This window comes from Schistocerca piceifrons, chromosome 1 (genome assembly GCF_021461385.2).
Source record: "Schistocerca piceifrons isolate TAMUIC-IGC-003096 chromosome 1, iqSchPice1.1, whole genome shotgun sequence".
Classification (NCBI taxonomy): domain Eukaryota; kingdom Metazoa; phylum Arthropoda; class Insecta; order Orthoptera; family Acrididae; genus Schistocerca; species Schistocerca piceifrons.
In genome coordinates this window covers 793,226,685-793,248,161 of record NC_060138.1, presented here as the reverse complement: position 1 = coordinate 793,248,161, position 21,477 = coordinate 793,226,685, and the positions used below count along the sequence as shown (strand labels likewise).

Here is a 21,477-nt window from a genome sequence, read left to right as displayed (position 1 = left end):
GTAGTAGTTGGGTGACATAAACGGAACTTGGTAGACGTGTTTCTGCATCTGAAAGCCGATATCTGTTTATATTTCACGCCAGTTCCGTAAAGAGTGGCGCTAGTAACGCCACTAGAAGAACAAAAATCTGGTTTGCTTGAAATTCACACTGTAATGGTCGTGAGTGTTAATTACCTCTGAGACTGGAAGTGGTGAGTTGATGTTAGTCAAGAATGCAATTACCGACACCTCTCAGAGTTTGAATGAGGTCAAGTAATAGGGTTAGGAAAAGCTTTGTTTCTTCTGCGATATTACAGAAAAACTTGGCAGGAATGCAGCCACTGTAAATCATTGCCGGAAGTGGTGGTCACTAGAATGTTTGATCAGAAGATATCTGGGCTCCAGATGGCCACACGGCATTATTGAGAGGGAAGACCATCGTGTTCGGCATATGGCTCTGGTGCATCGTACTGCATTTGCAGCAGCAATTTGAGCAGCAGTTGGCATCACAGTGACACAAAGAACTGTTACAAATTGGTTGCTTCAAACATAGCTCCGAGCCAGGACGCCCTGTAGCATGCATTCCACTGACACCAAACCAGCACTATTTATGACTTCAGTCGTGTCCAGCCAGAGCTCGCCGGAAGATAGGGTGGAAGCAGATTGTGTTTACTGATGAAAGCTGGTTCTACCTCGGTGCCAGAGATGACTGTGTTGTTTAGGAGGATGGCAGTTGAGGGCCTGCAACCAATCTGTCTGCGTGCTAGGCACACGGGATACACCTGGAGTTGTGATGTATGGTACAGTTTCGTATGCCAGCAGGAGCACTCTCATGGTTATATCACAGACCCTGACTGGAAATTTGTAGGTCAATCTGGTTACTCGACCTGTTGCACTAAGATTCATGAACAGCATTCCAGGGGATGTTTTCCAAAAGGATAATGCATCCCCACATACTGTTGTTGTAGCCCAACATGCTCTACAGTGCGTCAACATGTTGCCGTGGGCTGCTCAGTCACCAGGTCTGTCTCCAATCGAGCACATATCGGACATCATTGGACAACACTCCAGGGCCGCCCACAGCCAAGATTAACTGCCTGACTGACTCAAGTGCAGCAGGCATGGAACTCCATCCCACAAACTGACGTCTGGCACCATTACAACACAATGCATGCATGTTTGCAAACTTACATTCAACTTTCTGGCTGTTACACTGGTCCTTAATGTACCAACATTTCACAATTACAATAACTTATTTGCACCTGTGATTTTGCAGAGTTAACAGGGTTACCACAGGTTCTGGAAATCGGAATATCAGGGAATTTTAAATACATCAGGAAAGTCTGGGAAATATCAGGAAAATTTGAAGAAAAAAAACACTCGAAAAATTTCATTTTTGTCTCAGTAGATGGAAATGATCTGTTTACTGATGCGTCAAGCGTCACTGGCTGGGTGCAGCTAAGTATATGTGCCGCTTCCCTACTTCCTCATTCCTGCTGCTTCTCTCCTTCCACTCACTCAGCTTACTGTCAGTGATGCCATCACTTCTTGCCACTAGCCAGCAGCCGCCGATGAGAGGAAGAGAGGCATGAGGAGTGGTTTGCTTGGATCTGATTCTCAGAGACACTAGATGTAGCGGTCAGAGACGGCAATCATGTGAATGTCTGAGTGATTGCATGAATGTGTCTGTGCTCTCATTTTCTGACAAAAGCTTTGGCTGAAAATTTAGTTGTGATAGTGATTGTCTTTTCTATGTGATTGTCATTTCTATGTGCTTGTCCGTGGCTCAGCGATCATCCTTAGGGCGAGTTGCTACCTATCCTCATTAGTATTGATTCTGGATTGATCACCGTGGTCTCATTTCATCAACATGCTGTCTGTGGCTTGTGAATAGCTGGCCACATGAGTGGATTTCCAGGATGGGCCAAAACCGGAGGCCATTTCTGCGGGAATCTGCAATGAATTGGGCCTGCCGACCTGAAGCCATTCGTTTCCCACTAATGTGCAGGCCCTGCCCATTGGATCTAGTCTCACTGATCTATCCACAGGCTGGGACTGTTTGTGTGTGGCCTAATGCATTGGACTTTCATGGTGTATCAATGGACCCAGGACTGCAGTGCCCCTCCGTGTGCCAGAGACCATGGGCAATGAGTTTCGGGAATTGCAACTATCTCACTGTAAGCACGTTGTACAGTGTGGCAGTTTATAGACACTTTACATGTTCTAGTACATTTTGATTCGTCAAAAGTAGTTAATATGTTAGAAAGTATGGACAGCGAGAGGAAGAAAATTGTTTCAGTCTCTGGCACTTCGTATGCTATGCAGTCATATATTTCTTGAAAGAAAAATCGCACAATACCTGTAAAATAACAGATGTAACACAGTGGGTAATAACTGACAATAACAAATATAGTCAAACCAACATTTTATTGGCGGTCACTTACAGTGTTGATTTGCACAATTCTTCCCCACCTTATACACTTCTTTCAAGAGACCTACACTTTTCTGAGATTATTTCTGAAATCAGTTAAGGTATTTTAAATCCATATTGTGACGCCAAGGAAATGCGTATTTTTGTCACTAAATGTGTTTCATTTTATTGAAATAAAATAACATCAGTGGTTTTAATGAAGCACACGTACCATTTGGCTTGTTTTCTCTGTCTAAAACAGTTCATTACAAAAGATGTTGATGTTAGTAAATATGATTTTTGCTCACATCAGGAAATGCCATCTGCATGCAAATTTTTTTGGATTTTTCCTCCTTCGCACTATTGTTTCTTGTACTGTAACTGCAAAGACAGATTGTCAACTTATGTCTTAACTTACCCTTGAGGTTTCATAATTTGTCAGGGAAAAATGCTAAAACTTGTCTGGAAATCAGGGAATTTCACTTGGGGAAACTTGGGGCAATCCTAGTTAATAACTTAAATATGTTATCTACACAGATATAGTTCCGTGATTTCATTACTCTACTTAGTTTATTTTGTGTTGCGATTTTTTCCATCAGTATATGATGAAGTTGTTTGTTAGAATTCTCTCCTTTTTGTTTCTGAATCTGTGGCAGACTTGGCAAGTACATGTGTGTGTGACATGGCCAACTGACCTGTCGCAAGTTCGTCAGGTTGCTTGCGTACTACCTAAAATGGAGGATTCCTAGCTCACTAAAACACCCCCTCCCACCCTGAACATTCTTCGAGAAAATCACCCCTTAAGTTTGTCTCTTAATTGACTCATAATTGATGAGCTCAACAGATAATTGAAAACTGAAACTTTTTCATCATATGTAGGATCCAGATGCACACAGTTTTCCAAGAAATTGAGAAAAGAAACTAATATGCCTGCCACTTTATGTACAGAAAAGGTTAACTCAACCCACCCCTTCAAGTAAAGTAGTGTCGGCCAAGCGACTAAGGCAACTTTTTGCAGAGCAGGAGTCCTGTGTTAGATTCCTTCATATGCTTTGCAGTCTCTCTCTTTTTTTTTTTTTTTTGAAGGTGTGTTGTTTGGTTGCAGGGATATAATAGTGATAAAAATTCCTACAAGTACACTCCAGGTTCGCTACTATTACTGCTGGAAATCGTCACTTTTAAATGATTGTATTCAAAACTACACAAAAATGAACAAGCAATTAGGATGACATACTTGGGTTCGTGTATTTTCGTGCATGTACTGTCAGCTATCGATGATTCCTTGTGAGGGATTGGAAAAGAGTCCTTGGATTATCAGGCAATGAGAATTAAACTTAAAATTCATCAGTAATTCAGGTTCTTTGAAAATTTATCTACCTACGTTGTTAATATCCTTCATTGATTTATTTGCCTTACTATTCCTGTTCCTATTTAGATACTGGTACCGAGTAAAATGCATATGAGAATGGAGGGGAGGAGACAAACAGCTTAGTCCATGTAGGAATTGAATTCAGGTCCTCCATTCCCCAGGCAGGTGCCTTGGTTGCTCGGCAGGTGCTGTTTTGCAGGAAGGGGTAAACAATCTGAGTATATTGACAGCAACCGCAATAGTTTATTTTCTCAATTTATCAGAAATTACGCATTTATGGACCCCATACATGACGTTGAAAATTGCTTAGTTTTCGAATATCTCTTTATTCCATTGATTTGGAGCTACTTGAACATTAAGGACTTCGGGGATTATTTTCTCAAAAATGGAAAGGGGGAGGGAGAGGTAATGAACCAAAATCTCTTAGTTCTTGGGTTTATGTTGTACCCAAGTGACATGCCAAATATGTGCCACATCAGTTGGCCATGTCTGAGGCCTTGCCCTTGTTAGTAGTATTAGCAACATAATGCTGTCAGGTGCTTCTAGAATTCCTTATACAAGTATTAGCTTTCTTACAACATGAGAAGTATCATTTTGTATGCTTTGATATATAAAATGTGCATTTACTATCATATACAGTTACTAATGGTTCATTAGAATAATGACTAAGTTATTATCCAAACTCTACTTTTACCTACCCCGCCTTCAATGCTGACAATTACTCTCCTATAAGCCAAAAGATCATTGTGCCTTATCATATTTAAGATAATGTATTGAATGTTCAGACCGTTGATAACCTCCCCAAATTTTTCCTAAAGACGTGGCTAATAAAGTGCAATTAAAAAGTTACAAGAATGGATCAAATTAGTATAAACACAGCAAGGTAGAAGGAATATAGTGCCTAGGCTCTGAGGTGTGCTATTGGAAGGCATTTTAGAAGTCAGATAAGTGGCTAACTGTCTCTAAGAAATTGTAAACTACCAGTTGGCGTTGATACTGGGTACAACTTTACTGTCGTGATAAAGATGAAGAACTAAACTGATACAGTGAAGATGCTGCATGGAAAATTTTCTCCGTGAACTAAATAAATCATGCTGTGGGATTACACACTTGACCCATTTGGTCAGTTAACACAGTCTGGGAGGGCCTATAGCAAATGTATCAATGCTGCTTTCATGATTTGACAGTGTGTGTTACATCCCCAGAAATTTATTTAAATTATAGCACTGATAACTCTTATTATGGACAGCATGATGGCACAAATTCGCATGAAGAGTGATTACAGATTCGTATCTGGAGCAATTCTCCTTTAAGTGAGATTATCACTTACACATTATATTGAATCATAAGGAACTCCATTGCTTAGCCTGCACTAGAAGATTAGAACAGATACAGAAATAGTACCTGATGTGATCAAGAGGGCCTAAATGGGAATGAGAAACTTTCTCCCTCTGTGTAATGATTGTGATAGTTCATAAATCAGACTGAATAATTAAAGAAGTATTTCATTTGGAACTTTTTAAAGGCACTGCTTGCAGTGGCAAAGTCACTAAAGTTCTTTTGAAGTTACGATTTTCATTTATAGAAATATATATTGCTGTAAGAAATTATAACTAATTTTCAGAATAAATTTTATAAAAACTAAGAGTAAATGCATTTAATTTCATTAATCTAATCATTAATATGTACCACTGTTCACTAACTTTTGTAAGGCAATGAAAAATCAATGGAGTTGTTTGGTTACCTCAAACACTTTATTTGTAAAAAATTAAGGAGCTTCTTAAAATTAAGTGTTAATGTGTTTTGAATTAGAATCTTTAAATTTTCTCTAATTCTTTGCAGGCCTAGAATGACAGTGAAGTGGTAACTCAAATTAACAATGCGCAAGTCCCATGACAGTGATAGTCATTCAACATGTTCCGTGGGTGGAGGTGGACAACGCAAGCGTGGCCTCTCACGTTTCTCACTGCGCCGTCTGCTTTACTCCAGTCCTCTAGTCACTCGCCGCATCACCAGGGGTTCTGGATCAACAAAGAGTTCTCGCAGTTCTGCTGCAAATGGTGACAAAAATATTTATTTAAAGTGATTTCAATTGTGCATGTATAGAAATTGTACTAAAGTCTGTTGTGTCAGATTGAAGACGTTTGTGCAGGCAGCATTCAAAAGGAACTGTCGCATAAGAGGCTGAGGCTTAAGCCATTAGGTGTACAACTGTGTTTTTTTTTTCCCCCAAAGCAGTACTGAAATAATCCAGTAATAACCCAAACTTTTCTGATTTAACTAATTGCCTTCGCGTTATCCAAAATGCGTGGCTTCAATTATTATAATAGTTCTTTAGTAGCTTTATAAGGAAATGGAGTATGTCTACAAGCGGAGACAAAGAGCTACATTGTCCCTTCAAAGGTGCGGTATGTAAACAACCTAAAGTTTTGCACCACCTTTACTTCGGGAAATGTGTGTGAGCTCAGAGTCAAGGAGAATAAGGAATGAAAGAGCAAGATTTACAAAGAGGAATAAATGGCTTTCATGTAAAACTAAGTGATAATCAAAACAAAGGAAAGCTGCTTGAAAGTGCACATCTGCGAAATGTAACAATGTTGCTCACTTCTATGCACTGTAATGTGGTAGAGATGTAGCTGCTCAAGCCTGACTCATTTTCCAGTGGCAGGCCTGCTGAAGTCATCCAGGGTGGGGGGGGGGGGGGGTTCTTGTGATGATTATCTGCAAGATTAAACTGATCCTAAGTATGATCAATTTGATTTGTGTCAGCAGGTACTGCACAGCCGTCCATTCGGTTGAGTTTGGCATACTGGATGGAGGTGTTAGGATGCGGTGTGCTCCTACACTGCCACATCTTAAGACAAACTAATTGCTTAAGTGTTGACAGCAGGTTGGGAGGATTTTGCCCACAACTGCACAGTCCTCAAATTACCCTTGATGGCAATGGTAGGTGTTGGACATCTGTTCATGACCACCCCACATCTTTGCTGAATCCATTGGACTGCGTACCAAAGATTTGCATTGGTACGTGGTCACCTCCACAATCTTCTGTGACAATCATCAGGTATCAGACAAACAGGGATGTGGTAAAAATCATTTCAAGAAAGAGGTTTCACAACAAAATAGTCCTAATTCAGTTTTAGTTAAGACATAGTCTGTTGTAACTAAAACTAAATTAAGACTATGAGCGTTGGTAATAACTAAACTGCAGTAATTTACAGGTACTCCATTTCCTTTTATCGAGAATTTAGAATTTTGTGTTAACAAGGAAATAATTAGCCAGAAATATCTTAAAAATTATGGAATACTTGACTAGTTCCTCAAGTTTGGGTTTAAACTGTAATATTTAAGAGTTAATCAAACTACTTTCAAAAATTTTTCATGTTTAAATATGACTTAAGTTCATGTCAGCATGGTTGCTTTTTTCCTTTGTGGGTGAAAAATAATTTTTAGTCTCAAGAAAAATCATCACCAGACTACAAAAAGTAACTGAATTGGCTCAATTTTACATTTCTGTCCACATACATACTGTGTAAGCCATTGTACAATGCTTGGTGGAGACAAACAGTGACACTTATTCTATTTGAATATGGAGTGTTAGAAAAAATAACTTGAAGTACATCCAACAGCAGTCTGCAAAAATGCAGGATTTCACTAAAACAGTGTTGCCTTACTGCCAATGATCCCATTGAACTTCCTTGACTTTTTCTATTGTGCTTAAATATTGGGATCTACTAAATTGTGTCTTTCTTCTTAATGCCATCAGGCCCACTTAATCAGGACACTGGCTTAATAACCCAGGATAGATTTGCTGGTAGAGCTCTAGAAAGGGTCATGCATATATATGTGGCAGTAATGAAACCTATTTTATATTTGCCTTTCATGCTACTGAATTCACATTAGTTTCATTTATATGACTTGCACTAGATGTTAAACAATTTTACAGACAGCATAAATTCACCACAGATCATGTACTTTTATACTGTTGGCTTCTTTCTCCTTGTTGTGAGTAGCCATTGTGTGTTTATGTTCAAAAAAAGAAAGACGCCATTCAGAACAAAAAGAACAATCTAACGTAAGGCTGCTGATGAGCAGGCCTGTAATATATACTTGTCCGTTTTAGGAACATTGACATTTGTATTACTTTCCAGTGTTACTTGTTGATACTTCAAGTGTCCTGAAAAGTACTGTGTTTTCTCAATCAAAAGTTCTTAGAACCCTCTCTTGGTTGCAAGAAACTTAAAGAAAAGCTTTTTTTCTTTCAGCAGTATGGTAATGTTAGATCATAGAATTTGTTCTAGGATCCTGTAACACATCAATATTAAAAGTATATTGGTCTACAATTCTGTGCATTCTTTATTTCTGCAATTTAATGAACAGGAGTGACTTCCCCACCCATACCATAGTGAACTTTTTCACTACACTAGATATTCTCTCTTAATATTAACTACAAAAGCAGCCACTTCCTCAGTGAATTCAGTGTGTAGTCTCCTAGGGATTCCATCAGGGCCTTTCACTTTGTTTGGTTTAGTGCCAGTTGATTTTTCAATACTGAAAGTTCTTATTTCATAGTCACCAATTTGTGAGTTAGTGTAGTGGTCAGGCACTACATTTTTATATGATGTTTTTTTGTAGTAAGACCTTTCCTTCTTCATCTGTTTAGCCACCTCTCCTTCTGACTGTTATTAAGAGATGGAATAGATCGATGTGAATCATTCAGTGATTTAATGTAAGCCCTTAACTTCCCACAAGTTTCTGAAAGATGCTTCATCAATATCTGACTTCGCTGATGGTTGTGGACTTCATGCATAGCCATTCTAGAAGAAAACATAATAGCAGTTTGTGTATCCCAGACTTTACAATGATTCTCTGTGGTAACTATACCGAGTCATCATATTTCACAACCTTCTTAGATTATCATTAACCTTAGTTTAATTGCCCAAAGCTTTCTTTAATACATTGGTTCATGTATTTAATAATGTAGAGTGTGATTTATGATGTGTGGTAAGCTTTTACCAACACTTCTGAAGATTCATCATATTGCAAAAGTGTTTTTAATTTCTCCATTAAGTCAATTGTTGTCATTATTGGCTGTACTGAACATAAATACTTTCCTAGTCATTATCATAAAGCTTCTGCCATTGGTGATCATCATTCCTATATCACCACCACCACCACAACACTTTCAAAAATGAATGGTGGGCTCCATGTGGTTCCCAAGTTGTGCAACGACCGTAAACCATAAAATTACCAATATACAGCAACCAGTTGCAAAATCATGTTTTATTTATTCACTTTTGCAAATCGATTTCAACTGATTAACAGCCATCATCGGTGCTTTCAACCAATATATGCCCCGAGTAGTAATACTGTGTTAAGCAGAGGTCAAACATAAAGTGCTGCTTAATGCAGTATTAATACTCGGGACACACATTAGTTGAAAGCACCGATGATAGCTGTTAATCAGTTGAAATCGATTTGCAAAAGTGAATAAATAAAACATGATTTTGTGACTGGTTGCTGCATATTGGTAATTCTAACTTCAAAAAATATTGTATTTGTTGGTAGCTGGGTTGATAAAATGAAGTAATACTCACATTGCAGTGTCTGACTAATTGGAGGCATTTTTTTCTGATAACATATTCAATATTATTTAGTGAGATTGGTTTTGTTGTTGTTAGTTAGTTACTCACTGTCAGTACTAGTGAAATTATGTTGCTTTTTTAAACTGTCAGAATGGCAGGCCTTTGCACTAGCGTTACCTATTACATTTGTAGTGTAATTGAATGATGGTATTAAGAAATTTTATAGCAGTTGTTAAGTGAACTATTGTTCAACAATTAGTGAAATTAAAAGTTACATGTAACTTTCAGTGCACCATGCATTATGCATGTTCTCTATCCTCAGGACATTAAGAACACTTTGGGCAGTCAGTGGTTGGCTTCAGTGTTATTGCTTCAATCTCTCATTTTCTAAAATATTCTTTGTTTTTCTCTTTCTTTCTCATTTCTAAGGCATTCATATTGTAAAACTGCACATTGTAAGTTCGTTGTATTCTCAAGTTGTTGTGATATGTTGCATTTTTAAAAATTTAGGTTATCATTGTGATTGTCACTTGCAGGTGTAGGTCCATCAAGAGATGTAGAGCGTGGGGATGGTCCCTCATTACGAATTCCACCCGGTAGTGGTATTATTCCTCAGGCTACCAGCAGAACATCAGTTTCTGTTTCAGGATCAACCACAAAGGTACAGAAATACTCCTTTAAAATAACAGCCTGACTTCTGATTCTTTGTTTACATTGTTCAATTGCTTCAAGTGTTTTAACATGTAGACAGTAGACAAGAAACTGTAAATTTGCGCAGTTCTTCATTACTCATAAGATTTTACGGTATGAATGCTGAAAGGCAGTAGTTTCCGTGATCTCGCAAATATTCATGAATTTCATTGCATTTGGGTGTAGTTGCTGTTATTATTACAAGCTCTCTTTATGACTCAAATATTAATTTGATACTGGGAATCATTCCTTTCTACTGTTCATACTATGCCCATATGCGCATTACTTTCAGTTCACATCTTCATAACTTTTACTTTCCTGGATGCTAGAGAGGCATTGCAACAAAACACATTATAACAAAAGTAGGAGAGCTTCTGTAAAGTTTGGAAGGTAGGAGACGAGGTAATGGCAGAAGTAAAGCTGTGAGGACAGGGCGTGAGTTGTGCTTGGGTAGCTCAGATGGTAGAGCACTTACCCGCGAAAGGCAAAGGTCCCGAGTTTGAGTCGCGGTCTGGCACACAGTTTTAATTTGCCTGGAAATTTCAAATCGGCACACACTCCACTGCAGAGTGAAAATCTCATTCTGAAAAGCATTATTAGAATATCACCTTATCAAATACTCTTCACAAAAGTTTTTTTGTAATAAAAAGTTATGACAGTAATACACTGCAGTTTGTCAGAATTGTAATTCCATATCGAAATTACATAAAACTTTAGTAGCAAGAATAAAGAATTTTGACAGGAATGCCAGAGTTGAAAATTGCATGACTTTCGAAGAAGTGTATGCCGTGTAAAAGTGTATGTACATCTGCCATAATCCCTCCTACATAAATAGTTAAAAGAACTGCTGGGAACATGTCTATTAAGCATGACAGTACATCGTGGGATGCACCTGCTGTGTGCAAATGCAGACACCCCCCCCCCCCCCCTCCCTCTTCCCCTCACATATACAGAAAATCTTGTGCACTACTAATTTACATTGGCATCTATTTAGAGGATTGTGAGTGTGAGTGTATCTTCCATTGTTTCCTGTTAATTGTTGCAACAGCTGTTGTAGTATTGAAATACTTGTGACCACTTTTGAAAATTTGCGTGGCCATACTGACTGGTTTGATGAAAACTAGCCCAAATCATAAAGATGTGAATGAGTTACTACCACTGTACGTACAAGGACAGTGATATACAGTGTGATAATCTTCCGTACATTCATTTTGTGCTGCTGCATCTATCTGTTTTTTCTTAGATTTTATCTAAAACTCACTCTGCAATTTTACATGAGCTGTTAACTTCATTGAGATACTAAGATTTCATAAACAGCTAATTGCAAAATCCCAAAAACTGTCTATGTAAACATATACCACGAATGTCTGAATCTTCTCTGATGTAACAAAGGGATTTGTGTAAAGATTTCTCAACTCTTATTACATTGAAAACAAAACTGTTTTTTCAAAATGTTCAAAAATTAATAAAATAGAAGGTGATTCAAGTAATTTAATTCTTGAAAAGTAACATTCGTTATACTGTTTCATGAAAAAAGTAAATCATAAAAATTTTAACATTACCTCAACCACAACCAGCAAAAACAACCAATAAAACAGACCAGTCATAAAATCTCAAGTGCCAGATATTAGTTGGGTTATACTTCAGATCTACCATTTGTAATCGTGTGTTGTAAAATTCATTATGCCCTATACTTTGAAGTTTTTAGAAATTATTTTGAATCAGCTTTCTAACAAGAGGAAGGCCTCAGACGTGGCCAAACCAACACTACTCATATGTGGCAGGTTGTTTGTATACAACCTAAAATGAAAGACCAACAAGGACAGGACGCCTACTTGTCATCACCAAATTCCGAATTTGTCCAAATTCGTGGTACATGTAGGGCGTGGTGAGACATGAAGTGCCCCAAGTGAGAACTTCAGATGCCCAAGTGTTTAGGAAATATAGGAATTTTGATACCGATCTATCACCATGTTCACCGTATCAATTGTCCCTGTGACAATTTGTTCAGGAAGTAGTGTTCAGCTCAGTGGTAAGAGAACGGATTCATACTGAAAGGGTCATGGGTTCACTTCTGCCCAGCGGCAAATATTTTTGTGCTCCTTCTTCAAAATCTGGTAAACTGCTGACAGACTTGTATAAAAAATATGTAACTGATGTGATGAAGCCCTACGTGCAACAGAAGAAATGTCTTATATTGATTCTCATGTGGAGGACAAACGAATCCACAAATATATGACAAAACTGTTCCAAAATGAAGACAGATTGCCAATGTGCAGTATCAAAGTAATTCCCTCCAAATGTAAGCCACTAGTGCAACCCTGTGATGTGTATTTTTATCGTCAGGTAAAAAAATCTAATAAAAAATGTCAAAAATGCACTTACCTCATTGAGGAAGAAGAAATCACTTCCCGAGAAGCTTGCATTGAACTACATTCCATTATACGTCACCAGCTATCCTCGTACATATTCAGCGACATGCTGCGTTACTTGTGGTTTGCTGTTTCTCCAGCTACCCTCACACCTATTCAGCGACATGCTGCGTTACGTGTGGTTCACTGCTGGACTGTGCAATGAAGGAAGCTGTTTTCAGAATGGCATTAAAGTTTCTTTTTCTTTGGAGACATTAAAAAAACCATGTCATCACAAAAATATGGTGTTCATAACGTGCGCAAGATGCCGTAAATATTATTGCTTCCCCTGTTTCTTTGATGAATATCACCCCAGTAAATGTAATTGACCAGTTGCAAAAGAATGAAAGTATCGATTTAATAAACGGGATGTTCCTGTGTATGAGTTATCTACAATCCCTTTTTTAATGAAACTTCCTGGCAGATTAAAACTGTGTGCCTGACCGAGACTTGAACTTAGGACCTTTGCCTTTCGCGGGCAAGTGCTCTACCATCTGAGCTACCGAAGCATGACTCACGGCCGGTCCTCACAGCTTTACTTCTGCCAGTATCTCGTCTCCTACCTTCCAAACTTTACACCCTTTTTAAAAGTTTGCAGTCCCGTATTTCATCCTAAGCCTATACTTTTTGTGCTTATATAAATTAATAGAGTAGGTTATTTGGTATGTCAGTGGTATACGAATTGCCAAGAAGCACACAAATATTTGCCATCAGGCAGTCGATCCTGTGACCCTTTCAATGCGAATCTCATCTCTTACCGCTGAGCCAAGCACATTGTCACAGGGACAATTGATAAGGTGTACATGGTGATAGATCTGTATCAAAATTCCTTTTATTTCCTAAACACTTAGCGATCTGGAGTTTCCACTTGGGGTACTTTGTCTCACCATGTCCTACATGTACCATAAATTTGGACAAATTCGGCGATGACGAGTATGCGACCTCTCCTTGTAAGCTATTTTAGCTCAGCAACCCCCTCCTGCCCTCTCTCATTTTTATGAAAAACATCTATAAAGTTCATGTTGGAATTGGTAGGAATAGAATGGTTAATAAGGTATGTAAATCAATACAAAATAATAACAAGGTACACAAATAAAATTCTCAAATGACTTAGATTAGTAAAGAATTAATATCTTCAGCCTCATTTCTGGGGGAAAAAAATCCAAGTAAGACTGCTGTGTAGATCAGCATTTGAAGCACTTTATCGCATAAGGGAGGAAAGTGAAATTTATTGCAGTTGGTAGTATACAAATGAGTGGTCTGGTGAGTTTGGGAAAAAGGCAAGGAAAAAATGTTTCATTTGTAAACAGCTTGCCTTATTTCTTTATATAGTCTCCTTTGAGAGATACGCACTTTGGTCCAGCTATCCACTACCTTTTACATCCCATTGGAAAAAATAGTTTCCATTGAACTCTTCAAATACTTGTTGACTGCAATATAAGCAGGGATGGCTAGAGGACAAATGTAAGGATGTAGAGGCTTATCTCACTGGGGGTAAGATAGATACTGTCTACAGGAAAATTAAAGAGACCCTTGGAGAAAGGAGAACCACTAGCATGAATATCAAGAGCTTTGATGGAAACCCAGTTCTAAGCAAAGAAGGGAAAGCAGAAAGGTGGAAGGAGTATATAGAGAGTCTATACAAGGGCAATGTACTTGAGGACAATATTATGGAAATGGAAGAGGGCATGGATTAAGATGAAACAGGAGATATGATACTGCGTGAAGAGTTTGACAGAGCACTGAAAGACCTGAGTCGAAACAAGGCCACCAGAGTAGACAACATTCCATTAGAACTACTGACAGCCTTGGGAGAGCAAGTCCTGACAAAACTCTACCATCTGGTGAGCAAGATGTATGAGACAGGCGAAATTCCCTTAGACTTCAAGAAGAATATAATAATTCCAATCCCAAAGAAAGCAGGTGTTGACAGATGTGAAAATTATCGAACTATCAGTTTAATAAGCCATGGCTGCAAAATACTAACGCGAATTCTTTACAGACAAATGGAAAAAATGATTGAAGCCGACATCGGGGAAGATCAGTTTGGATTCCGTAGAAATGTTGGAACACGTGAGGCAGTACTGACCCTACGACTTATCTTAGAAGCTAGATTAAGGCAAGGCAAACCTACGTCTCTAGCATTTGTAGACTTAGAGAAAGCTTTTGACAATGTTGACTGGAATACTCTCTTTCAGATTCTGAAGGTGGCAGGGGTAAAATACGGAGAGTGAAAGGCTATTTACAATTTGTGCAGAAAGCAGATGGCAGTTAAAAGAGGCGAGGGGTGTGACAGGGAAGCAGTGGTTGGGAAGGGAGTGAGACAGGGTTGTAGCCTATCCCCGATGTTATTCAATCTGTATATTGAGCAAGCACTAAAGGAAACAAAAGAAAAGTTCAGAGTAGGTATTAAAATCCATGGAGAAGAAATAGAAACTTTGAGGTTCGCTGATGACATTGTAGTTCTGTCAGAGACAGCAAAGGTCTTGGAAGAGCAGTTGAACGGAATGGACAGTGTCTTGAAAGGAGGATATAAGATGAACATCAACTAAAGCAAAACGAGGATAATGGAATGTAGTCGAATTAAGTCGGGTGATTTTGAGGGAATTAGATTAGGAAATGAGACACTTAAAGTAGTAAAGGAGTTTTGCTACTTGGGGAGCAAAATAACTGATGACGGTCGAAGTAGAGAGGATATAAAATGTAGACTGGCAATGGCAAGGAAAGCGTTTCTCAAGAAGAGAAATTTGTTAACATTGAGTACAGATTTAAATGTTAGGAACTCGTTTCTGAAAGTATTTGTATGGAGTGTAGCCACGTATGGAAGTGAAACATGGACGATAAATAGCTTAGACAAGAAGAGAATAGAAGCATTCGAATTGGGTGCTACAGAAGAATGCTGAAGATTAGATGGGTAGATCACATAACTAATGAGGAGGTATTGAATAGAATTGGGGAGAAGAGGAGCTTGTGGTACAACTTGACGAGAAGAAGGGGTCGGTTGGTAGGACATGTTCTGAGACATCGAGGGATTACCAATTTAGTATTGGAGGGCAGCATGGAGGGTAAAAATCATAGAGGCAGACCAAGAGATGAATACACTAAGCAGATTCAGAAGGATGTAGGCTGCAGTAGGTACTGGGAGATGAAGAAGCTTGGACAGGATAGAGTAGCATGGAGAGCTGCATCAAACCAGTCTCAGGACTGAAGACAACAACAACAACAACAACAACAACAACAACATCACTTCCTCGTTTGATGAAAAGTTTCAAGTTAGGGGACAGAATGAAGTCACTTGGGGTTAAGTTTAGCACATAGGGTGGACGAGGAGCTAATTCAAAGCCCAATTCGTGGACTTGTGCCAACTCTGGCCTTTTTTCAGCCAAAGCAGGTTTCAGATGATCCAGCAATAAAACGTAATAGGGTCAAGTTATGGTTCTGCCTTTTTCCTAGTAATCTATGAGGATTATTCTTGAGGAATCTCAAAAAATAACAGTGGCTATCACCTTACCAGCTGAAAATGGTCTTTGTCTTCTTTGCTTCGCTTTCACCAGCCTTTGTCCATTGTTTTGACATGTGTTGTGACTCTGGTGTGTAATACTGGATCCATGTTTCATCAACAGTTACAAATCAGCACAAAATGTCTTTCAGATTGCAATTAAACATTGCCAGACACTGTGTTGAAATATTGTGCTGCTTGCACTTTTGATAGACTGTGACTGATCGTGGCACACACCTTGCACACAGCTGCTTCACAGCCACTTCTCCATGCAGGATCTTATGCACTCAGTCAGTTGTGATGCTTACAGCCTCAGCAGTCTCATGAATTTTTATTTGGCGGTCTTGTATTACGATATCATGAATTTTGTGAGTGGTTTCCTTCGTGGTGAACTCAGTTTGATGGCTGGAGCGCACTCCGTCTTGGGTGCTTGTCCGACCACGTTTAGATTCATTAATCCAAAAGTAAATAGTCTTCTGTGATGGTGCAGAGTCCACGTGAACTTCGTCTGATTCTGGTTTGATTTGTGTGCCAGTCCAATCATTCAAATGAAAGTGTTTAATAACAGTACAAAACTCTGTTTCCTCCATTTTGGATCGCAGCATTGACAGTTAACTGATTCAGACAGCTGTCGGCAATGAACGGTTTGTTGTACAGGTTGAAATTATTCTTCTGTTTCTTAGACAATCCAACTTACCAACCATGAATATGTGCAACAAAAATATTCCAGTCTCTCATGGAAATTTACCACATTTATCAAATCTCTCATAAAATAATGCATTTGTACATGGTGAAGTATTCCATTGCAGCATCTGGAAAATAGTTGCCGTATGTTATCCTGTGCTTATAAGAAACTAACGATTAATTTGGTAATTCGGTATAGAAGAGACCAGTCATGCTCCAAGTCCAGAAAATTGAATGATTCAATGTAGAAAACATATCTTGAACATTTTAAAACCATATGTTGCTGATAACACATCTACTCCAATATTGAATTCGTGGGGTGCACGAACTAATACTGTCTTATATGATACCATGTTTATACGAGGGTCACTCCAAAAGAAATGCACACTATTTTTGTAAAAATACAGTTTTCATTCTGCATGTGTGAAAGTTTTACAGTGTGTAGATACAGCCTTCCCACTTGTGTTCAAACCTAGTTCAACCTTGTTCCTGCGAGTGGCACCGTTACAGCATGTCTTAAAGATGGCTGCTACACTTGACATTCGTCAGAAGCAATGTGCTGTCATAGAATTCCTGTGCTGTGAAAACGAGACAGTGGGAAACATCCACAAGAGGTTGATAAAGGTATATGGAGATACTGCTGTCGATCACAGTACAGTTAGTCGGTGGGCAAGCTGGTTACGTGATGGAAGCGGGCACGGCAATATTGAGGATTGTCCTTGCAGCGGCAGGCCTCGCACTGCACACACTCCAGACAATGTGCAGAGAGTTAATGAATTGGTGACTGATGACAGACGCATCACAGTGAACGAATTTTGACGCTACGTTGTGATAGGGGAAGGAAGTGTTTGCAAAATACTGAAAGTGTTGGCGTTAAAAAAGGTTTGTGCCAGGTTGGTTCCCAGGATGCTGACAGTGGCTCACAAAGAAACAAGTAAAACAGTATCCAGTGAACTTTTGGAACAGTACGAGAATGGTGGAGATGAATTTCGTGGAAGAATTGTGACAGGTGATGAAACATGGCTCCATCATTTTTCACCAGAGACGAACAGGCAATCAGTGGAGTGGCATCATGCAAATTCACCCAAGGAAAAAAAAAAAAAAAAAAATTCAAAACCACACATTCTGCTGGAAATTTATGGCTACGGTGTTTTTCGATTCCGAAGGACTATTGCTTGTGGACATCATGCCAAGTGGAACCACCATAAATTCTGATGCCTTTGTGACGACACTGAAGAAACTTCAAGCTCAACTGAGTTGTGTTCGACCACATCGGCAAAAGCAGGATTTTTTGCTGTTGCATGACAATGCACAGCCACATGTCAGTCAAAAAACCATGGAAGCGATCACAAAACTGGGATGGACAACACTGAAACACCCGCCTTACAGTCCTGACCTGGCTGCATGTGACCATCATCTCTTTGGGAAACTGAAAGACACTCTTCGTGGAACAAGGTTTGAAGATGATGACACCCTTGTGCACACTGCCAAACAGTGGCTCCAACAGGTTGGTCCAGAAATTCACCCTGCCGGTATAAAGGCGCTGGTTCCAAAATGGCGTAAGGTAGTTGAAATGGATGGAAATTATGTGGAGAAATGGAAAATATTGTTCCTAAAGGATGTATCTACACACTGTAAAACTATCAAACATATAGAATAAAAAAAAAAAAGTGTGCATTTCTTTTGGAGTGACCCTCGAAGATGGCTGGGGTCAACTGACTTGCATGGTAGAAAGTGTGCCATCAAACTGCACACTTCTGTGCCAGCTATGTGATGCTTACTTTTATCGTGAAATTAAAAACTTTATTTTGAAGCTTCAGAATTGTTGACTGCTTTAGGAAACACAACAGGGATTTCATAACCATGCTGAAGTAGTAAGAGTTCACAGTATAATTCGTGGTTAGTTTTCAATACCAGTTTTCAGGCAGTGTTATTATTTGCATGGTAAGCATCAAAATTAATTATCGAGAAAGAAATATTTTAAATATAAATAAAACCTGTTTTCCACCAAATGTTTGGAAAGAATGATATAATCTCGTAAAAATTGTATTCTTTAGATGTTCTTGGTGCCATGATTAAATTTTCTCTGAACGTTCATATGAGAAGTACCATCAATCTAGTTGCTAGTGAAAAGTGATTGTAAAGTGGCCAGGATTAAATTTTTAACTCTGTACTAAACCAGGTCATTTGAGAAATTGGTTTTCCTACCTTGTTATTACTCCTTACTGATTTACTTTATTAACTCTCCTATTCCTATCACTTCTGAAACTGAAGGAAAAAATACAAGAACAAATGTAAAAGAAACTACTGCATGGCTTGGGAGCTGGATACAAGTTTTGTGCTCTGCAGCCAAATACATTGATCACTTTGCCAGCGGTGCTTTAAGTGAACAGCGTAAGTGGCAGTTGAAAATGTTTCTTCCTTTGGTTTCTAGGAAAATAAGAATTTGCGACCCTTTTTATGACGATGAAAAATGCTGAGTTTTCAGTTATCTATCGATCCCATCTATATTGAGTCTCTTTTAGTGGTGGTTTCCTCAAAAAATGGGGGCAGGGGTTAAATGTCTTACTTGTCCATTTCTGGTTGTATACAAACAACCTGCCAAATATGAGCCGAATAGGTTCGCTATGTCAGATGCCTTCCCCTTGTAATTAAAGTAGGCCATAAACATGACTCACTTAACTTGGCTATTTTCTGATAGATCAAAGGAAGACTTCTTCAGTTTCTTTTTTTTAAGTTCCCTTCATCAAAACAATAGCAGATTTCTAATATTATATAAAAATATATTTGCTTGGGAAAAATATGTATAAAAAACAAAGATGCTGTAACTTACCAAACGAGAAAGCGATGATATGTTGATACACAATAAAAAACACACAAATTTCAAGCTTTTGCAACCCAAGGTTGCTTCATCAGGAAAGAGGGAAGGAGAGGGAAAGACAAAAGGATGTGGGTTTTAAGGGAGAGGCTAAAGAGTCATTCCAATCCCGGGAGCGGAAAGACTTGCCTTTTGCCTCTGTACTTCCGCCTCGGCTGACATCTCTGCCCAACCTCTTTGCATTTACATATGTCTGCCTGTGTCTGTATGTGTCTGTGTGTGTGTGTGTGTGTGTGTGTGTGTGTGTGTGTGTGTGTACCTGTCCTTTCCTCCTAAGGTAAGTCTTTCCGCTCCCGGTAATGACTCCTTACCCTCTCCCTTAAAACCCACTTCCTTTCGTCTTTCCCTCTCCTTCACTCTTTCCTGACGAAGCAACCTTGGGTTGCGAAAGCTTGAAATATATTTGCTTGTTTATATATGACTTAATTAAAAAAAATAGTAAATTACGCACCTGTGTGTGTGTGTGTGTGTGTGTGTGTGTGTGTGTGTGTGTGTGTGTGTGTGTTTTTAAATTTTTTAAATTGTGACATCCTTTTTACAGATGGATGTGGCTGAATGTCCCCTCTGCTTGTCAGAATACCCTCTTGTGAATTTTCCTGAGCTGTCCACATGTACACATCGTTCCTGTTATGACTGCTTTCAGCAGTATCTCCGTATAGAGATCTCTGAATCTCGGGTCAGCATAGCGTGTCCGGAATGTGCTGAACCCATGCATCCTGATGGTAAATATTATAACACCACTCTCTTTATTTCTTACTCTTTTCTTTGACTTGACAGATGAGTCACTAAAGTTGAAATAAAGTAAATAGATTGTTTTATATTAATTTGATCAAATGAATAACCAAATTATTGTTGTTAAGGAAAAAAGGAACTATTTCTTGTCAGAAATGCTTTCCACCTATGAAAAGGTCTTTTCAACACTTAATGAATGTTGGAAAATTGTTATGCGTATGTGTAGTTAATTGCATGGAAGCAGAAAAGGGATTTAGTCTGTTATAAACCTATCCTTTAACTTAAATTGTTAGCTTTGATTATTTTATGTTTTTTAGATGTATTTTGTGAACAAAATCTCTCTACCAGCTGTTAAGTTTTTTGAACATTGTCCTCAATATCTTTTACAGTGCTGCTCGAAAGGTAATTTTATTGTGTGTTTAGTTTGGTTAATCCTTGATGGACTGAAAATAGTGTATGGCTATTGAATGAGAAGCATAATGCAGTTACTAAATGAGAAAATTTTTTATCTTCTGTTAAAATGTCAACTTCGGCCTTCTAAGAACACCAGCCATTGATTAATGTTATCAGTAGGCTGCCTGCATAAAGTACTTGGAATCGAAAAAGTGTAATCAATCTCTATACAATTACATAGATACATGACAACTTGCCATGCTCTTAGATTACATTTTTACTCATCTAGTGGTTAACTGAAACACCACAGACTTATTTTTTCCTGTTAATATAAAAAATGTGTAGCAGGTCATACACATATGCAGTAGTGTATGATCTGATGAAGCTTCCTAAGAGATGAAACTGCATATTGGATGGTGCTTAAACCCAAACCCTGGTCCCGCACTCAGTTTAAATGTTTAGATGTTTGCAGAAGCCAGGGATTGCTGCTCCTTGTTTCCCTACATTATAACTGCAGCAGCTTCTATTAGTTTGGGGATGACTATTCTGCAAGGGTGACGAATATTACATGATCAAGATAACCCAAAATGCACACAATAACTTACGGTGAAATAATTATTTCTTACTTTTTAGCCTCATATTGCAAAAGGTAAACTGTTATGCAGCATCAATTCTACATTTTTCAGAACAGCAAGTTTTAGGATGTCTTGAAATTGTTAAAGAGCGACATGCTCTACCCTCAGCATAAAAAATAATAAACAGAAAGGTGGATTTCATTTGTAGTCTTATCATGTTTGAGCAAAATAATAATATAAACAAACAATTTAAATTTTCTTAGCCAACCGTT

At 38.5% G+C, this 21,477-nt stretch overlaps 1 protein-coding gene across 3 annotated transcripts in view; it reads left to right on the top strand.

Annotated features, from left to right (window-relative positions):
- LOC124713289 (E3 ubiquitin-protein ligase RNF19A-like) overlaps positions 1-21,477 on the top strand; it is a 379,972-nt gene that overhangs the window by 253,687 nt on the left and 104,808 nt on the right. For all 3 annotated transcript variants that reach the window (XM_047242937.1, XM_047242936.1, XM_047242938.1), the window contains 3 exons: positions 5,601-5,818; positions 9,880-10,004; positions 20,047-20,227. In XM_047242937.1, the coding sequence (XP_047098893.1) occupies positions 5,638-5,818; positions 9,880-10,004; positions 20,047-20,227 (487 nt within the window). In that variant the 5' untranslated portion in view covers positions 5,601-5,637. The remainder of the gene's footprint in view (positions 1-5,600; positions 5,819-9,879; positions 10,005-20,046; positions 20,228-21,477) is intronic.